At 44.1% G+C, this 19,642-nt stretch overlaps 1 protein-coding gene across 3 annotated transcripts; it reads left to right on the top strand.

Moving 5' to 3' along the window:
- The first annotated feature begins 236 nt into the window (after nucleotides 1-236).
- LOC115174753 (dnaJ homolog subfamily C member 5) lies at nucleotides 237-18,311 on the top strand. 3 transcript variants are annotated; one of them, XM_029733579.1, is made up of 7 exons: nucleotides 237-450; nucleotides 7,834-7,976; nucleotides 8,247-8,460; nucleotides 9,303-9,459; nucleotides 11,057-11,274; nucleotides 14,175-14,214; nucleotides 15,059-18,311. In XM_029733579.1, exons 2-5 carry the CDS (start codon nucleotides 7,843-7,845, stop codon nucleotides 11,269-11,271), a joined length of 720 nt encoding a protein of 239 aa, XP_029589439.1. In that variant the 5' UTR covers nucleotides 237-450; nucleotides 7,834-7,842; the 3' UTR covers nucleotides 11,272-11,274; nucleotides 14,175-14,214; nucleotides 15,059-18,311. The 3 variants fall into 3 exon arrangements, with proteins under 3 accessions (XP_029589439.1, XP_029589440.1, XP_029589441.1); XM_029733580.1 differs by lacking the exon at nucleotides 14,175-14,214 and having other exon boundaries at nucleotides 15,059-15,150; XM_029733581.1 differs by lacking the exons at nucleotides 11,057-11,274; nucleotides 14,175-14,214 and having other exon boundaries at nucleotides 249-450.
- Nucleotides 18,312-19,642: the final 1,331 nt, after the last annotated feature.

Here is a 19,642-nt window from a genome sequence, read left to right on the forward strand (position 1 = left end):
CCTCTGAAAATGAAGCTATTCTCATGTGAATGTGATTCTACCTTGGGCTTCTACCCAGTTGTCTTCAAACACTAGATGGCAGCACAATAGTGGTGGTCCAACATGTGAGCGAACAACAAACCTGGCTCAATCATCGTTGGTTACAATTTTATAGTTTTCATAGAACACAGAATTACAGTAGTTAGAAAAAAAACTATACTTAAAAAAAAAAAAAACTTGAATTTCACAAGCGCCACATTTGTAAGGATATGACGACGCTGTTCATTGCTTCTGAGACGAGGGCTTCAACCAATCAGACGTCCCTTGTCTACTGTGGCTAATGGTACTGAAACGATAGTCGCTAGCATTTTTAGGAGGGACGGATACATTGACACATTGTCTGGCAATCTTGACATACAAAGTGGATGCCTCTATGCCACAGCGAAATATACCTCTTCCAATTTGCACAAGGTAAGACGTAAAGTCGCCCTGACCTGAGCCACGGGAGTTGATTTTTTTTTTTTTCAAGCTACACTAGTCGGTTTTGGCTAGCTACTGAGCCAGCGAACAAGTGGGGTCTGGTGGCGAGGACAGTCCAGAAACCCATGGACATTGTGTACCGTTACAGCCTAACGCAACGACCTACTCTGGCATGCGGTTGCAGATTTGATATTGTATTGGGTTGGTTAAATACATTGTTTGGACGCACGCTCGTTTCAGGGAACATTATTAGAGTGAATATTCATGGCAACTAATTCTGACATCAGCGTAGCTAGTTGGCTAAATTAGCGTTCGTGACAGTCAGCTGAGCAGCACGTCGACTTTTGCAGTTGTAACACATTTTGAAATATTAGTTGATATCCACCATCTTCTCATTACTAACCAATAACCTTCCAATAAGCGTTCATATTTTTAGATAGTTGGCTAATAGCCAGCTAACGGTACAATTGCCGCTCCCCAAATGTTATTGACAACACTGACAGCTAGTTTAGTTAGTAAAACATTTTGGCCAGTGCCTGGGTTAATCTAGCTAACTAGTGAGCTAATTCACATCTGCATATCTCGAGCAAACGCCACATAGCTAGGTGCAAAAATAATTGCAATGTCGTTACTGTAGCTTGCTACCTAGCACTGCAGATGTAGCTAGATGGCCAACGTTAGATTCTTCTTGCATGGGAAAAAGACATGATGTAAAAATGGAAAGTAATTATCCATGTGGAGATTAGCAAGGGATTATGGTTGTGCAAGGACCATGGAATGGACAATATAACGTTATAAAGACAAGGACACGGCAGTGGTTACAAGACACCCAACAGACTATTAAAAACCCTACGTTCCTTACTATATCAGAAAGAAACAATTATGATTGCATGGATTATTCTATCGCAAGTCTATAGCTACAGCTATCGGGTTTCATCTCGTGTGAGCTAGCTATTGCATAATGTTGTTTTGTCTATTTTGATCACACCCTTGTCAGCCCTCACTGCCATGTGTGTCATAGCAACACGTAGATGCTGTGTGTTTCTTCAATCTCCTGTCACAGAATAGATGGCTCAAACGGTTCTTGTTTTGCGTTTTGTCAACATAACTAGTATAGGTTTGTGATGATTAATGTAGATATTTTACCGCCATGATGTCAGTCTTCCAAATCCCTTTTGGCCCAGCTGTTGTGAGGTCAAACGTGAGGTGTCATAGCAAAATCCTGGTGTGGTATTTTACAGATTAGTCATGGATTATGTCAATAGTTTTGCATCAAGTATTTGTAGCAGCCAGCAATTACACAAATCCCCACAGGGCTCGACATTAAAGCTGGTCCTCTTGTCCATCCGACAAGAATATAGATACAAATTGTTCAAATGGACAAGTAAAAAAAAATCACACATTACAATATCAAACAATTACACCGATCAGAGGGTAACATTGGAATAATATTAATCTATTTTTCATGTACATAAATAAATAAAAGGGGGGGGGGGCAGAACCGAGTTTGGGAAATCCTGGTGTAGGTGATAGCCTATGCATATTGGCTACAGCCTCATGTCCAAACCAATGCTGACACGAAGCGCCAGAAAATGTAGCCGACTTTTAATGACATATAGAGGCGAAATGCCAGTAAACGCACCGCACATCACCCACTTTGAATTTGAGCAGAGGCGGTCAGCATTTTAAAACTATTGAACCATAAACCTAATTGTTTAAAACCTATACTTTGTTATTTTCTAAAGCATGTCTTACCTTGTTTCAAATTAGCCTAGCCAAATACGTCCATAGAAATGTTGAGGGAATTATTTTGTTAACACTTAATATGCCATTGAAACCAGCATATTTCTCATGTTCTGTTGGTTTTTAAATCAACGTTATTTTATTGTCCAGCAGCCAAATACATAATCCTAGTCTATCAGTAACTCATGCTAGTTGATGCATCTTTAGATTTGCCTAAAGGTCGTCAGATGGCGATATCGAGAGTTCATTTTACCGTCCAAACGCATTGTACTGTGTGCAACCGTCAATACACTTATATCCCCCGTGGACTGGTTTGTACCTAAAACATTCTCATTTCAGGCTGCAAAGGTTTCGATTTCCTCAACTTTATTTAATGGCGAGAACGCGGGGGAAAAAACAGGAAAAATATGCATATTTTCTTTTGAAACACAATTTTTTACCACCATGCTAGTGTCTAATGCCTAGGAATGCTACTTCCTGATATTGCGCCCCGCATTCAGCGAGTAAACAACCGACTACTGCAACCTGATTGTTTCATTAGGAAAGTAGCATATTTCCCCCGTTTTTTTCACGCCTTCACGCATTGAATACATTTGACGAAATCGGAGCATTGGTGCCGGAATGGAGAATGTTTTAGGTATGAACCGTTCCACCGGGGATATGAGTGTATTGTCATTGCCAGCTGCATGCAATGCGTTTGGACGGTAAGATTAACTCAATATCGCCATCTGCCGGCCTTTGGGCAACTCTATCACGTTAAACCGCTCGCGATTGCCGTGCGCTTTTGAGTGATGTTTCCCCTAATAGAATGTGGACCGTTCGATAATAGCCTAGAACCGTGTGCGCATTGCTAATAATATAATATGAAGAAATACAACTTTATTAACATTTTATGATAGACGTTCTGATCTGTTGCATCAGCCTCATTGCTTTTTTTGATTGTGTTTATGTCCGGTGGTTGTATGAATTTTGGATCTGTCATCACAGAGTCTGTTTTGAATGGTAGACATACAAACATCAAACGTATTTAGTTGTAATGTTTTTAGGGTGGCCAACCATCCTCCAGGAGAGCCTTAAAGAGGCAGTGTTGTATTTTAATACCGGTTTGAATATGCAAAAAAGCCAATAGGAAGAGTGTAGCCTACATTTTTGTATTTTTTGCTATAGTAAAATAAGTGGTTCATTGCATCATACAATGATATAACATTTTTTGGACAAGTGAAAAAAAATATGTTTTACAAGTCCAGGACAAGTGGCAAAAAAAGTTAGTCAAGCCCTGTTCCAGTTTTTGGGTCGGTTAGGCCTAGTTTATACTCTGGTTATGAGCAAGAGGTGCAGGTTAGATGTTGAATTGCCAGTCTGTCCTACTACTTGTCTTGGTCATTGAGTTGTCCTTACCCCCCACTGAAGCATGTTTAACATTGTAGCAATATTTTAGGCCTAGAGACTTGTATTTTATTTTCAATATCTCAGGTTTCAACCTTAAATCAGAGGTTGTTGCTGTTAAAGTTTATGGTGGCAAATAAAATCAGATATGATCATTTTCCATTGACAAGGTACGGAAGTAGTTGTCTTTAAATGTCCTGAAGCAGCCCTCATCCCTGGGATGTTTATGAAAGTTCTGTAAGAACAACATCCGGCTCTTGAATCACTTGAAAAGGCAACAAAAAAATTGCCTTCTGTGAGAAACAAGAGGATTGCAAAAGAATGCAAAATACCCTTGATTAAGCCTAGCACTGACAGTAGGCTGCTTGATTGCTGCTGCCTCTCTGTGTTCTCTCTTCACATTAAGGTAATTTGGCTGTCACATGATCACAGTGGCTGTTCTTCAAATTTGTTTGATCTTTCCATCTCTGACTTGTTGATATATTTAGCAAGTAGGGCCAATTAAATAGTTACTTAGGCCTAGATAAAGCACTCTTCTTCCATTAATCCAGTCTTTGTCCTTATTTAGGCATATCAGTTATACCTATGGGATTTTTACATATTAGTGTGAGAAAGTTCCACATCAGGAGTGACCTGTCAGGGGTCATGAACCCTGATGACATGTTGAGTATGAAGACCAACTCATGCACCCGGCCTTGCCTGTCTATCATCTTAGCCAGGGGTTCCCTTGGCTCAGTCTCAGCTAGGTAAGAGAAGAGATGGTGTAGCCAAGCCAGGGACTAGCCGACTAGGTAAAGCATGTCAGAGCCTGTGTACAGACCGTTTCACACCCAGCTAGAAGTGCTCCCGGGCTGCTGTCTTTTCCGGAGTGTCAAGTGGTGTCTTTGACAGGCACTGGGCCATGTCTACTCTCGCTAACCCACAGAAGCCTCTCGCCGTATACCGTTGTATTTGAAAAAGCCACAGGATGGTTTTTCAATACTGTCAAGAACTTCAAATAAATAGTTTTCACTTACTTTAAATATTTGTAGCTACTTTTAAGTTATTACCTGCAGTCAACTTGTGCAATACCTTAGGAGATAAAGCAGATTGCGTTCTTTATTTCACCTGTCACATTATTTTAAATTATGAAGCTTACCATAGTTCTCCAGAACAGTTGAGCCAGTCACGTGTTTGTAAACAGCACAACAGGAGAAAGCGAGCTGGTGAGTCCATAGCATTCTAGATCTATTGACGAGTCTCTGTTTTGCTGCGCACAAGGTGATGAAGTTACACTCGTATGCAATTCACTAGTAAATGTTTGCCACCATATAATGGCTTTCTGCCCGAAGTCAAAGAGCTCTGGATGAGTTATCTGTACAGCTGCTATTTTTCCCTGTGCTTCCTACTAGTGTTTTTTTCTTTCTCCTCCTATCTGCTCTGTGTACACATGCTGCTCTTCCTTCTATTCCAGTTACTAGCGCTGCTTGTATAACTTTGAGCTTGATTTGCTTGTCTTTGCAATTCGTTTTTTCTCTTTTTTTGCTCGTTAGCATTTAGCTAACAGTGTCTGATTTCACTATTCGTTTTTGCTAATTCTGTTAGCATTCTGGTAATAGAGGCCCAATGGGCTTTTTATACATCTTTAGTGCCCCCTTGTGTGCTATGCCGGTAATACCGTAAATCCCGGTACGAAAGAAGACCATATGGATATCTCGATACCGCCCAAACCTACCTGGATGCACACATTTTACTCTGTGTCACAACGTTTGACGTGTGCCAGTGTGGAACACACAGGGAAAAACCACTTGGCCTTACTTGCTGGCCTACATTTTATAACCCAGAAACAGTGTAATGACCATAACTGAAGCATAATCATAGCAAACACACATCATGTCACATCTCTTCCAGGAATCAAGGGATCTGTGTTTTATTGAAAAGGTGCCTTCAATTTTGTTCCCCTAGGACAGTGGTTACCAAACTGTGGGGCCCTTATTATTATTTTTATTTTTTAAAGGAACTCAGTCCGGCTTTAAACTTACTCTTGAAAGTAGTAGTAGAAGGCACAAGGTGCAATTTCTAAATCGGGTAGTGCATCATCAGTTCCTCTTGTCATGTCAGTCATTGTATACCTTAGAGAGCTATTTATAACTTGTCAGAAATGTCCAGATCAACTAGCCCATTTTTCTATTTATGTTTTTTAGCCCATAGATATTGTTGTATATTTTGCCACTCTAATATCACATGAATACACATTAGACATGGCAAAATGTATAGAATTGCAAGAAAATTTGCTTTAAACTGCAACATTTTCATTGCACCCCATGACATAATATGTGGAATTGCAGGAAATGAGCTTTAAACCTGTGAAACGCTCTCCACCAACAAGAGGGGTGTGAACATTTTGTGTCATGAATAGTGTTTGTACCAATAGAAATAGATGTGGCGCGCTCGCGCGGGGGGGGGTGTTCCCCAATGCTGGAAGTGTGGCCCGAGTGGAAAAAGTTTGGGAACCCCTGCCCTAAGAGATACTAATGGATTTATTTCCCTCTCTCTCACCCCACTGTGCTTACTCAGTGTCCCTGGGCTGGGCCCCTCACAGGTTGCTAGGGCCCATGGGAGAGGCTTGGCACAGCTCTAAGACACTGTGCGTTGATGAGAAAACACTGTCGGCAAGAAGGTGAAGTGATCAGAGTACAAGCTTGGTCAACAAATCAATCGCCACTGAGAAGGCAGAGATAATGGGTCTGATAATGAATACTCCATGCTCTGGCATTGTGTAATGAAACAAAGGAAATGACAGTATGCCACTTCAGAAAGTTATTTATCTTACTGCAATGCACAGGAAACAAGCAGCTTAGGCCTAGGTAGGTCCTATCTAAAATGCTGGATGCCTTGTTGTGCTGTCTCTCTTTACCCCATTTAGCCCTGTAATTGTGAAGTCCCTTTTCTCTACAGACTATTCACAAGTTATTTTCTTTTAACTGATTAGAATTGAGGCTGGGCCTGAGCCAGTGGAACGTTGGAACTGGGGCTTTAGTGAATGGCCGACAGACAGGCCGGATAGCAGAGGTAATTCATGGTGGAACACAAGCTTTGGAAGTGTGTGAGTAAAGTTTGGTGGTTGTTGAGCAGATAGAAATCCTTGACTTGGAGACTGACCAGTTCCAATGTAAGACAAAGGTAATTACAGAGACCACCTTTTCAGTGTTGGGACAACACCAGCCTGAAGGGAATCAACAGGAAATGGGCAAGTAGTGTAGTTTACTGCTCGTCTGCTACTGCTTGTAGCCTTTTGCCACCATTTACTGTTCCCCCTTGCAACAACGTGTAGACTACAGGTTCCTCCCCAGCCAAGCCTCCTAAGCCTGTCTCTGTGCGGTGCTGGCTGCTCAGGGCCGTCTCGCCAGGCCAGTCTAGGATTGCCCCATGTTGACTTGTGTGAGTAATCTGTGCGTGATCAGCAAAATGTAATCGCCTTTAGCTCAAGCCTGCCCAGGGCATTACTAGTCACCAGTAGTCACAGTGTGCGTGGCTGAGTGTGATGTGGTGTGTGTGTGTGTGTGTGCCACAGCAGGGCTATTGTCCTGTTCAGCAGAATGTGTGGCTGTGTGGAGCGTTGGAGTCTCACTGCTGGCCTTCTGCTTTGTTTTAATCACAGGGATTTCAGATGGAGGCTCCACAGTTGTGATGCATTATTCATGTTTAACACATTTAACGCACTTCACTACACGCAGTCTTGGAGTTTAATCCCAAATTCATCTGCGCTGCGTTAAGTTTATTGTGGTTTAAAATGATCTGTAAGGGTTGTGTATAGGCCCAGTTCTTACATATGTGTGCAGACATTGTTAAAACATAAACCCAGCCAGTGCTGAATGCTATATCCTTGTGTTTTGCTGGTTCATACAGTATCCTTGTATTGACATTGGGTTTATGAGATGGGATATTCTAGGCAGAGCTGTTCCAGTTCCCTAGGGTGTCTTCCCTGTGGCTAAGTTGGTAGAGCATGGTGTTTGCAACGCCAGCATGGTGTGTGCAACGCTAGGGTTGTGGGTTTGATTCCCACGGGGGGCCAGTACATTTTTTAAAATTTTTTATAATAAATGCATGAAATGTATGCATTCACTACTGTAAGTTGCTCTGGATAAGAGCGTCTGCTAAATTACTAAAATGTAAAAATGTGTACTAGGTGTTCCAGTTCCCTAGGGTGTGTGTGTGTGTGTGTGTCTTAGTGCTAACCTCCTGTGTGACTGTGTATCTTGGCAGACTTCAGCCATGGCCACGACAGGCGCAACTGAGCCAAACCGGCCAGGCCCCCAGAGGAAGATGTCCACCACAGGGGAGAGCTTGTACAAGGTGCTAGGCCTGGAGAAAGGAGCTTCCGCTGAGGACGTCAAGAGAGCCTACAGGTAACACTCAGCCTGTCTCTGGGCGTTATAGCCTGTTTCTCAACCTGTAAGCCTGTTTCTCCATTTCCCCGGAGCAAGTTAATGATCAGCTTTATTCAGGAGTTGGTCCGTTTTGGATCTGTCGTCAGACACAGAACAATTACTTTTAATGTGGTAAAAGCTCTTTATAGGATTTAGAGTTTCTTCAAATGTGTATGTGGTGGTGTGGACTGAGATGAATTTATTCATCCATCCATCCATCCATTTGTTAATTCATCCATCTATTTACAGGAAACTAGCGTTGAAGTACCACCCAGACAAGAACCCAGACAACCCGGAGGCTGCAGATAAGTTTAAAGAGATCAACAACGCCAACTCCATCCTGAACGATGACGGCAAGAGGAGGATCTACGACGAGTACGGCTCCATGGGCCTTTATGTGTCCGAGCAGTTTGGAGAGGAGAGCGTCAAATACTACTTCCTCATGTCCAAGTGGTGGTTTAAGGTGAGAGAGAGAGTCTAACAGGGTAATATATTAGGTTATCCGGGGTGTAGTCAGTAGTGCTGTAGCCTCCGCCAGTGGGGGTGAGTAGCCCCACTCTCCCAGCTGACCGTCTCAATGATGACATACTGACTGGACTTCTTTCACAGCCACTCAAACACTCATCACACTAAGAGCTGCTGGGATTTTATTAGACATTGTTATGGATAGAATTCACTTTTTAGTACTGTCTTCTCCATGCATTAGACACCCTACTGTAATCCCTGTTGGGAGTACATTGACAGTATATAAGTATTTGTGTATAATTGCTTTGACAAGTCTCATAGTTACCTCCCTCTCAACCTGTCAGTGTACTGCGTTTTTCTGTTTCCGTCAGACAGATGGTTCCAGGTGCAAAGCAGTCTTTATTTAGAATTGTGTTCTGTGTAGTTGTGCTCAGTCACTCTGAGATGTGTGGCCTTTGATGCTGAGTAGAGTAAGTACAGAGGTCTAGATGCAGTGATGAAGATCCACTGACTGTCTCACAAACCTCACTCTGCTTTCATCTACAAAGAAAACTACAAAAGAAAGGAACATTTCAGGGAGAAACAAAACCGTTCCACTTATTTATACCCTAGAAATGCTTGGTACAATAGGATTATTGAGACCATCCACATGTATTACACTGTCTCTGCTGCTAATATCCCCTAGCTTCTCTCGCTGGATCACCCTGTAGATCTGAGGCTAGACATAAGTTCTCCTGCGAGCAGGAAGACAGCGGGTGACTGTCCCGACTGGGTATATGTGGTCGGGAGAAGCTCCGTACTGATAATGCTGTGTGTTTGTGTTATGCCCCTGTGCTGCAGACCATGGCCGTGTGCTGCACCGTCTTCTCCTGCTGCTGCTGCTGTTGCTGCTGCTGTTTCTGCTGCGGGAAGTGCAAGCCGCCGGAGGAGGATGATCACTACCAGTACGTGGACCCAGAGGACCTGGAGGCCCAGATCAAAGCTGAGACGGACAGAGGTGAGACCACGCTGGGAGGGGACGGGGGAGTTTTTAAATGGGGGAGGGGGGTATGTTTGGGGCGCTAGTAAGTAGGCTGGGGACTGTTTGGCATTGGGTAATAAACTAAGTATGCTAGTGCACATATCCGTTTTTCTGTTGTATAGTATAGACTACTATAGGTGGGATAGAGCTCATGAGGAGGGTAACAGGATAAATCCAATCCGTCTGTGTTGGCCCTTCTCCTGGGTGAAGGCGCCACTACACACTACCTCAGTGACAGGCCGCCTCGCAGATGTGGGTTTTTCAGCCTGACTTAATGCTGTCACTTCCTTTCAGAGGAGGAAAGAAGAGGGAGGAGAGGCAGGGAAACAGCAGAGCACAGATGGGGCCAGAGCAGCCAAACAGGGATGGGAGGAAGGGATTAGGGAATAGAGGAGGGGGGGGGGGGGGCACCAGTGTCTAGTCCAGCTAGGCAGGACTCTGGGTCTACAGCACCTGGTCCTGCCCAGGAGGTAGAGGCTGCAGGCTAGCCCTTAGATTACCTTGATGTGCAGGTATTTATAGCTTACTCATACTCTGAATGAGACTGCTAGTTCATATCATAGAGGAGGAGATTATCCAAGTGAGAGCCCTCTGACGTTTATTTAAATATTTTTTCTACCATGTTGAAATTATAATCATCACTCTCCTCAGTCTGAGTAAATTAGATGATGATAATTTGTCTGCTAGTGCAGAAATGTGCCTTGTATCACAATGCTCCTTTACCAGAATGGGTAATATAATATAATATAATATAATGTTGTTGTTTGGTATTTTTGGATGTGTAAAAGCGATGGATGTAGTGTCAGAACAGTGAGCAATAACATGTCAACAGGTAGAGATGTCAAGTGTTTCTTTTCTTCCAACATTTCAAGCCCAACAAGAAGCTCTTTGTTTTACCCTCTCCCATCAGTGGTCCCCAGAACAGGGACCGGGGCTGGGACCGGGGCTGGGTCCGGGGCTGGGACCGGGGCTGGGACCGGGGCTGGGACAGGGGCGAGATGAGGAAGATGCATGTAATCCTGTCAGATCTCAGAGGATGCTCTCTGCCTCAGCGTCATGTGTCTTGTCTTAACTGGTTGGTCTGAGGACAGGACTCTCAGCTCCTTCACTCATGTTGCCTCTTTACACAGCAGATCACCCAATAGAAAACAGTTCCAAGGACTAGACTCCTAATTGCCTTGTTTTTTGTTCTGAGGAGTGATCCGTGACCATGGTGACCCCATAGCCACGACCCTTAGCCCAAATTACTGTCACACCATTTGGACTTTCAGTATAAGGCGTTATAAGCAAAATGACAATGCAATTTGTTTTGCTATTGGTTTCAGAGATATTCACAACATGTTCAGGCGAATACCTAGATGATATGAATAATCTCCTCACCGTATCACACAAAAACAGGAACTGCGCTTCATTTACAGTAACTGAAAAGGAAACCAAACATGACAAGCTAACAGCCCCAGGGCAGTATCGGTGTGGGGATAACATATCAGTATACTCTGGCCCAATGAGCAGGCCTGGTTTATATCATTCTGACACAGAGGTGTTTCTGTACGTTTGTGTTTTGATCCACCAGGTGACACGGTAATCATTGTGCAGCCCATACCTGTAGCCGTACCTATAGCTGTATCGAGTCCTGTGGCTGAGAGCACCAGCCTAGGCCCTGCCAGCTGCCTAGACCCTGCCAACTGCCTAGACCCTGCCATCAGCCTAGGCCCTGCAGTGGTTGACAACCCGACCAGGCCAGTGGCTGCTGAGAACCCAGGCGAAACGTTGCCGGAGTCTAAATGACTCGTAAGCCCCCCGTCTCCCTGATGTACTTGCTGTACTCAACCCAGCTGCATCGTGTCCATCCGTCCCGCTTCCTGTGCACGTTGCCACGCCCCAAACCAACCCGTTTCACCAGACTGTGTTTGCTCATAGTGACACACGGTGCCTTTGTACTATGTTCAGCTGTTTGTTCGACTGACTCACTAACCATCCAATCAGTTTGCCTGTCAGTGTTGAGTTGCATGATGTCATGGCTGTTGCTTCAGAATGTTTTGAGCATGGCTGCATGTATGAGCTTGCCTTGTGTGTATATAATGTAGTGGACCTAATTTTGCCACGGATGGAGCAACTCAATAACAATCATTTCAGTTAATTGATCGCTAAGTATTTTGTCAGTGTTTGGTCCATCGTGAATGTATCTGTAGTAACTCTTTGCTGCCTTGGTGATAAAGTGGATGTAATCTCTTTGTTAATTAGGCATGGTTTATGGTCATTAAGCTATAGCCTAATCTATGCCCAGTATCCCATTACTTTACCAGTAAGACCACAGAGACGCTTATGCCGGGTGTACACTACGACTTTCAAAATCCAAACATCGCTGAGCCTCTCATGTTAAACGAATGTCTTTCCTGTAGTTTCTTGTCTTGCCAACATGGTGGTGCGCACAATAAACCATCTGGTACAGACAAGGGGGTCACACGCTACAAGAGTCTTCACTTGGTCGTGAGGATTCTCCATACCACCACGTAGTCTCGCAAAAACAATGATGTGATTAGATTGTTAACGCAGCTAGAATGAGCTGTGGCTCAAAGCAGTCTCATAAACGTTTTCTGTCAGACATTGACGCATGACAAACAGTTGAAATTTCTATTGCTTGTGAACTTCAGAGCTGGAACGAGTTGACGCTTTGGTTTTAAGGCAAGTACAAACTCATCCTAGTAGTCATGGCTCCTGCTCGAAAGAGTTCACTTCTGGGTGACGCGAAAAAATGTCATCTCACTGGTTTCTTTGGCGAGCACTCATTGGCTTTTGCTGATCACCGGTCTCAAAACTTGTCGTTGCACATTTCACACTACAAAAGTATTGCAGATTTTGTGCCAATAAAATCCAACATGTTTTGAAAATATTGAGATGTCTGGGACTGCTCCAAGACGAGATCGGTAGCCCTCAGATTGCGTCTCTGACCCGCTCACATTAAACGAGCGTCGGTGACAGCCGCGTGCCCTGAGTAGGCAACAATGAGGATTTTGTCTCCAATCTCAAAAACGTATCTGGAACAGCTAAATCGGTGCCCGAATTGTGTAGTGTACTACCGGCTATAGGCATTTTAATTGGATGTAACAAGTGAACTTCACAAGACAAAACAGGGCCCCACAGCAGCCAAGTACTCACTCAACCCACAAGACATTAGATGCCTTCAATAAACAGTAGCCGTCTATTCATATTAAAAACATCAATATAATGTCAGGCTGGTTAGTTGAAAACCTAGCCTGTGGATATGTGCTAAAAGCACAGTCTGTTTTTCATATGCTAACACAACCCTTTGATCCCCCTGGGGCCTTTTGTAGAGGTACATTACCTTTAGAAAGTATTTATACTCCTTGACTTTTTCCACATTTCTTGTGTTTACAGCCTGAATTTAAAATCGATTAATTTGAGACTGATCTAGACACAATACCCCATAATGTCAGTGGAATTTAGTTTTTTACAAATTAATGAAAAACTGAAATGTGTTGAGTAAATCAGTATTCAACCCCTTTTAATGCAAGCCTAAATAAGTACAGGAGTTAAAATGTGCTTAACAAGTCACATAATAAGTTGCATGGACTCACTCTGTGTGCAATGGTAGTGGTTAACAATTTTATGACTACCCCATCTCTGTACCACACACATACAATTATCTGTAAGGTCCCCATTCAAGAAGTACATTTCAAGCACAGTTTCAACCACAAAGATCAGGGAGGGTTTCCAATGCCTCGCAAAGAAGGGCACCTATTGGGAGATGGGAAAAATAAAAAAGCAGACACTGAATATCCCTTTGAGCATAGTGAAGTTATCAGTTATGCTTTGGATGGTGTATCAATACACCCAGTCACTACAAAGATACAGGTGTATTTCTTAACTCAGTTGCCAGAGAGGAAGGAAACTGCTCAGGTATTTCACCATGCGGCCAATGGTGATTTTAAAATAGTTAATGGCTGTGATAGGAGAACTGAGGGTGGATCAACAACATTGTAGTTACTCCACAATACTAACCTAAATGACAGAGTGAAAGGAATGAAGCCTGTGCAAAATCAAACATGTTCCAAAACATGCATCCTGTTTGAAAGAAGCATTAGAAACTTTGAGTAAGTGTTTTCCATGAAAGACAGAGCATCATAGTCAGATCCTACATAGTCTGGAATATACTAATTCTTCAATACTCTGGAATATTCCATGATATCCACAGTATTAGGATGTCTTTTGAAAGTTTGTTCGTGGGGACATGATCTAATGTTACCTGTAGTAGGGACAGGTGTGTGTGCGTGTGCGTGTGCGTGTGTGTGTGTGTGTGTGTGTGTGTGTGGTGCAGTGGGAGACCAATACCCCTAAGACGAGCCACTGCTGTCCTGTCTCATCCGGCTGTATGTGTTTGTCATCTCACCTCATACCTACTTCCTCAGCACCATCCTCTCTGTTGGTGCTCTGTTTGTTCAACACCATGATGCCTGTTGACATGTTAGTCTGATTCTCTCTTTAGCATTACCAAAGTGATAGCTGGAATCTTCAAGAGACTTTGGCTATATAATGATGTTGAGATATTACTATCATTATATTGTAATCTGATATAGTAGGGGTAGTAGCCTAACTAATAGTACAAGTGCTTTCTAAGCAGTGCTCTGTGCTCTCCCTCTATGCTGCATATGGATGATGTCCTCTATAAGGAAAGTGACAGTGTGGATGAGCATCGCCAGGGGAGGGCAGGTAGGTTCATGGTACACACTTGGTCATGTTCAGTAGGGCACACCGTAGTAAAACGTTTTGCGACGGAAAACAAAAATCTGTATCCTTACTGGACATGCTCAGGTAGCACGTCCCTGTTTCAAAACGTTTTCCACCTACTGAACATGGAGCTTTCAATATTTCAGGACAGGTTACACCTGAGAACAGTTAAACAAGGGCCCAACTTTAGGTCATGCCTCCTGCTAATAATACATTCCCATATGAATTGCTTCTAGTTAAGACAACAGGCTGGATTCTTTTGATAACAGGATTTATTGCAACAAAGCTAGATGCGAGTTGGAACCTTCCTGTCAACAGGATTTACAGAGTGTGTACCTGGTAGCCAGACTTTGCCCTTGTAGCCTCAGCCTGGCTGCTTTATTTTTTGAGAGTGTTTTTTACTGTTGTTACAGGCTTTTGGCTTGTATTGTGTTCATGAACCTCAACCTGGACAGATGTTCCTATTGGGATGTTTCCGCATTGTCTTCCTCATTGGCATCAGGTCATCATTAGTCTATATCAACAGAACCCTGATATGTTATCTGATGTTTACAAAGTCATTGCCATTGACGTGTGAAATACATTGGGATCATTGTTACCTGTCTGTACATGCCTGTTAGTTCTTCATTTAACTTCAGAATTTGACCTTTAGTATCATACAAAACATAGAGAATGCAGAAGCTAAATTCATTCATAGAGCACATAGCCTATATGTAGCCTAGTCCTTTACCTACTTGTTATGGAATGGGACACTTGGCTAACTTTTCTCTATTGAGGGTTATTATTTTCCCCAGTGAGTCTGACACAGTTCAATGTCTTCCTGCAGGTCCACGTGCCCCTATTGTGATCCAGCCACATTCCATCGCCATCGAGGTTCCAGAGACCTCCCAGCCTGCAGCCAGCCAGCCCACCTCCAAGCCCCAGCAGTGACCCTTCCCTCCCAGCCCCATCTACCCGCTGGAGCCCTCCCCTACGGCGGGCACGGCCAGGCCCCTGAGGTCCCCACACTGGAGCCCCCAGCAGCCAGCCAGGCCAACCGTCACTAGTGCCAGTCAACCAGCCAGCCAGTCAACCCCCCCATACTGTGGTACAGATGTAACTTAATGGATGCAAGCGGCAGGCTGCCAAGAGACCAGGACTCCTTATGACATGATATATGTGTCTATCTATCCACCAAACTGAGGATTGGAACACTATCCCTCCTTCATTTCATCCCTCTGTTTCTATCCTCCCTCATCTATCCCCCCCTTTCTCTCTCTTGTCTCTGTTAGAACGCTGTGGGATTGGAGACTGTCTCTTTTTAAGTTCAGTCTGAGTTTTAAATGGCCTGAGCCAAACGTTCCACCTCCCCGGAGACTAAAGCATGGATCAGAGGAAGTAAAGGCTCCCAAACAGATTGCATGTGCTTCGTTTTAACTGCATGCCCCTATTGTACAGCACTGGCAAATACATACCCCATGTATCCACACCCCTTTACTACAGCCACCACCCCACCACTACCAGCGATACCGCCAGCTGCAGGTTCACCTACAGTATGCCACACAACCAGGGGTCTCCCCGCCACCTGAAAGAGACCCAAGAGTGGGGCTGGATACAGTAGACATTCAAAAGCAGTGAAAATGTCAGGTGGATAAAACAAGAAACATGTGTTGATTGCTTAATTTAATTGCTAACTGTCACAATTATGTTAGTTAGACCAAAGCCAAACTAGATGCCACTCACTCCATGTGTTCAACAGTCAGCTCCCAAAGAGACGTTTCTCCTCATGCCACTAGAGCCAACCTGAGAGGATTGTTTAATTGAGGTGTATGTATGCATTTGGGTCTACTATGCACTTTTGAAACCTGTGAAGTGGGTAAATGATCATTTCTAATGGACTGTTGACTAACATGGGTCCAGCCAAGTGCTTACTGAAACCCACAGTCAGCACAATGCACTCTGTATTGGGTGGAACTGACTACTGACTACAGCTAGCTAACTGCAACCAAACGACTTATCAAACGTTTCCCATCTCAAATGGTGGTTTTGCTTCTCATAGTCTGATGTAACATGGAGACACAGGGGAGTGGGTATGTACTATAGGGGTCTGTTTGACCCAGCCACTAACGCTATGCCACATCCTAGATGACTTCTTTGTTCGCTGTACTGCCTACAGAGATATCCCATCACTGAATATTTTAGACTTTTCATATGTTGATTTGACTTCCTTTTAAGAAGTAACACAACAGGCTGTTTTCCATGGGGTTTTGGTGGACTGATTGCCATGTTTATTGTTTTATGGGCTGAAGAGGCACGACTTCTAGTCTCAGTGATGAGATGATACAATGTCCCACAGCAGGGTTAGGATCTGTCCAGATCACCCAACCAGCAGTTTATCTGTACTTAAGTACAGCTCTCTTTATAACCCTGGGGGTGCAGAGTCAGGGCTTTCTCAATGTTGTGTAATCAGAATAGTGAAAACAGTGAAGTGAATGAATGCCATATTGTCATTGAGAGTCAGTCAGTCCCAGGTGGGTGTGTAGCATTGTACAACATCGTTGTTGGTTTGTTCATGTAGTGCTGAGGTCAGTCAGTCATTCATCCCCTCCCAGTTGTTTTGCTGTGGTTTGTCATTTGAAAAGGGCGTTCTGTGTTTCCTGAAGAGGGGCTAGTACGTGGCGTTAACCACCTTGTGTTTTGGCTGAAGAGCAACCCTGAAGATAAGCTAAACTAAAATGATGTCATCAAATGATGTCAAGCAGCCATTTTATCTTTTGTAGCTCTCTCCTGAGTGTTTACATAGAAATGATCTATCAGCAGCATCATTTTGTTACTGGAATTATTGCACCTTTTCTCACCTCTTCATATCAATAAGTTAACAGCTAAAACCCACCTGAAATTTCAGACTGTTGGTTGTGTTTTCACAAAGCATAAACATAACAGTACAGTATCTGGCCCCAGGGCTCAGAGAGGAGGAATACATTTATTCTGGTGATCCTTATCTGCTGTAAATAATAATAATCACAACCACATGTGTCACATGCAAATAACATTATTTGAGAATCCCTATGAATGGGAAATGTTTTAAGAATCATCCCCATTTAAATGGTGTACATTGTCCTTTATTTTTTTTAATGTCAGAACCGAAAGAGCTGTTTTAATAGAACACGTTGACAGACAGTTGGGAAGAGCGAACCCTAGACTAGCCAACATGGTCCTTACCAAGGGGCAACTGGTTGACAGAGGAGCTAGGCTATGTCTTAACTGGTTGACAGATGAGCTAGGCTATGTCTTAACTGGTTGACAGAGGAGCTAGGCTATGTCTTAACTGGTTGACAGAGGAGCTAGGCTATGTCTCAGCTGGTTGACAGAGGAGCTAGGCTGTCTCAGCGGGTTGACAGAGGAGCTAGGCTGTCTCAGCTGGTTGACAGAGGAGCTAGGCTGTCTCAGCTGGTTGACAGAGGAGCTAGGCTGTCTCAGCTGGTTGACAGAGGAGCTAGGCTGTCTCAGCTGGTTGACAGAGGAACTAGGCTGTCTCAGCAGGTTGACAGAGGAACTAGGCTGTCTCAGCAGGTTGACAGAGGAACTAGGCTGTCTCAGCAGGTTGACAGAGGAACTAGGCTGTCTCAGCGGGTTGACAGAGGAACTAGGCTGTCTCAGCGGGTTGACAGAGGAACTAGGCTGTCTCAGCGGGTTGACAGACGAACTAGGCTGTCTCAGCGGGTTGACAGAGGAACTAGGCTGTCTCAGCGGGTTGACAGAGGAACTAGGCTGTCTCAGCTGGTTGACAGAGGAACTAGGCTATGTCTTAACTGGCTAGGCCACCATAGCTCTGGTCTACAGTAGCAGGCAGGCAGACGATAAGTGTATTTCTGCTCTGAGTGTAGGGACAGGGCTGTCCCCATGTCATCACTCTCCTATAGAACACGGGACTATGGGACTCGGCCACTAATAATATGATTGATGATTGTAATTTTGTCAATGCTTTCATTATGTCATTCATTATTCACCATGATGTCTTTCATGGACAAAAATTATCTGTAAATGTGTATTTATATATAATGAAATTGAAACAATTAAAAGAAGGGGGATTTGTACAATGTTTGTCTTCTATGTGATTTATTGTGTACTCTGAATTCACAACACTGAGAATAGTTTGTGTGATATCAAAGGAATGGCTCTCAGTTCCCCATGAACAAAGTATATCTGTTCACAGAAGAACGCTATTCTTTCTCTGTTCTCTCCAGCAAAAGATCACCACTCTTTGGTGAAGATATGATCTGCTGCCATGAGGAAAAAGTACCAAACTATCTTTATCAGGAATAGCTCAATTGTAGCCATTAGCCACAGTAGTGACACTAGCTACATTGTAAGCGGGTGGCTGCCTGTAGGCTACTCCAGTAAAAGAAATGCAACCAGGATGTGGAGTAAAGTATGAATGGAGATTTGGCTGCGAACGGGTACGGTATGGTGTGTGCTTGGCTTACTCTGCACAAAGCCTCCATGTCCTATAAACGTCCCCTTAAGCTTATTAGCAGCTCGACCCATAGAGCTAGATAGAGGACTCATTATGGATATAACCTGTTTTAGCATTGTCATTGAGGGCCGCCAGCATTTTAAAGTAGTCAACTGGGTGGGGATTCCTATGCGTTAAGAGCATAGAGAATGATAGAGGCCTCTAGCGGTCAAAAGGTTGTTTTAGCATGGGGCAGCGCTGTTGAGGGCTTCCATCATTCTTCTGCCATTTTAAAGTAGTCAAAGTCAACTGGGTGGGGATTCCTATGGGTTGTAGCCTCAATGGAGCTGCCCATACTGTCACAGACACAATAATGGTACAGATACAAAGATGAGTCCTCTATCTATCTCTATAGCTCAACCTTACCTCAGCATTGACCTCAATTGTTAAGTAACCAGGAAGTTGGGGCCTCCCGAGTGGTGCAGTGGTCTAAGGCACTGCATCTCAGTGCTTGAGGCATCACTACTGACCCGGGTTCAACCCCAGCCGGCCGTGACCGGGAGACCCATGAGTTGGCACACAATTGGCCCAGCATCGTCCGGGTTAGGGGAGGGTTTGGCTGGCCGGGATGTCCTTGTCCCATCATACTCTAGCGACTCCTTGTGGCGGGCCGGGTGCCTGCAAGCTGATACCGGTCGCCAGGTGTACAGTGTTTCCTCCGACACATTGGTGCGGCTGGCTCCGGGTTAAGCGAGCAGTGTGTCAAAAAGCAGTGCGGCTTGGCAGGGTCGTGTTTCTGAGGACCCATGGCTCTCGACCTTCGCCTCTCCCGAGTCCATACGGGTTTTGCAGAGATGGGACAAGACTGTAATTACCAATTGGGGAGAAAAAGGGGTAAAAAAAAGTAACCCGGAAGTGGAGGGTTGAGGGTCATGGGCCACTGGTCAGAAGGTGGGGGTCAGAGAAAGTATTTCC

This window comes from Salmo trutta, chromosome 35, assembly GCF_901001165.1.
Source record: "Salmo trutta chromosome 35, fSalTru1.1, whole genome shotgun sequence".
NCBI classification, from domain to species: domain Eukaryota; kingdom Metazoa; phylum Chordata; class Actinopteri; order Salmoniformes; family Salmonidae; genus Salmo; species Salmo trutta.

Excerpts from the sequence above, each read along its gene's own strand:
- LOC115174753 (XM_029733579.1), top strand. The coding sequence starts at position 7,843 with ATGGCCACGACAGGCGCAACTGAGCCAAACCGGCCAGGCCCCCAGAGG. Across the intron at positions 8,461-9,302 it reads TGTCCAAGTGGTGGTTTAAG|ACCATGGCCGTGTGCTGCAC; the intron begins GTGAGAGAGAGA and ends CCTGTGCTGCAG. Across the intron at positions 9,460-11,056 it reads CAAAGCTGAGACGGACAGAG|GTGACACGGTAATCATTGTG; the intron begins GTGAGACCACGC and ends TTGATCCACCAG.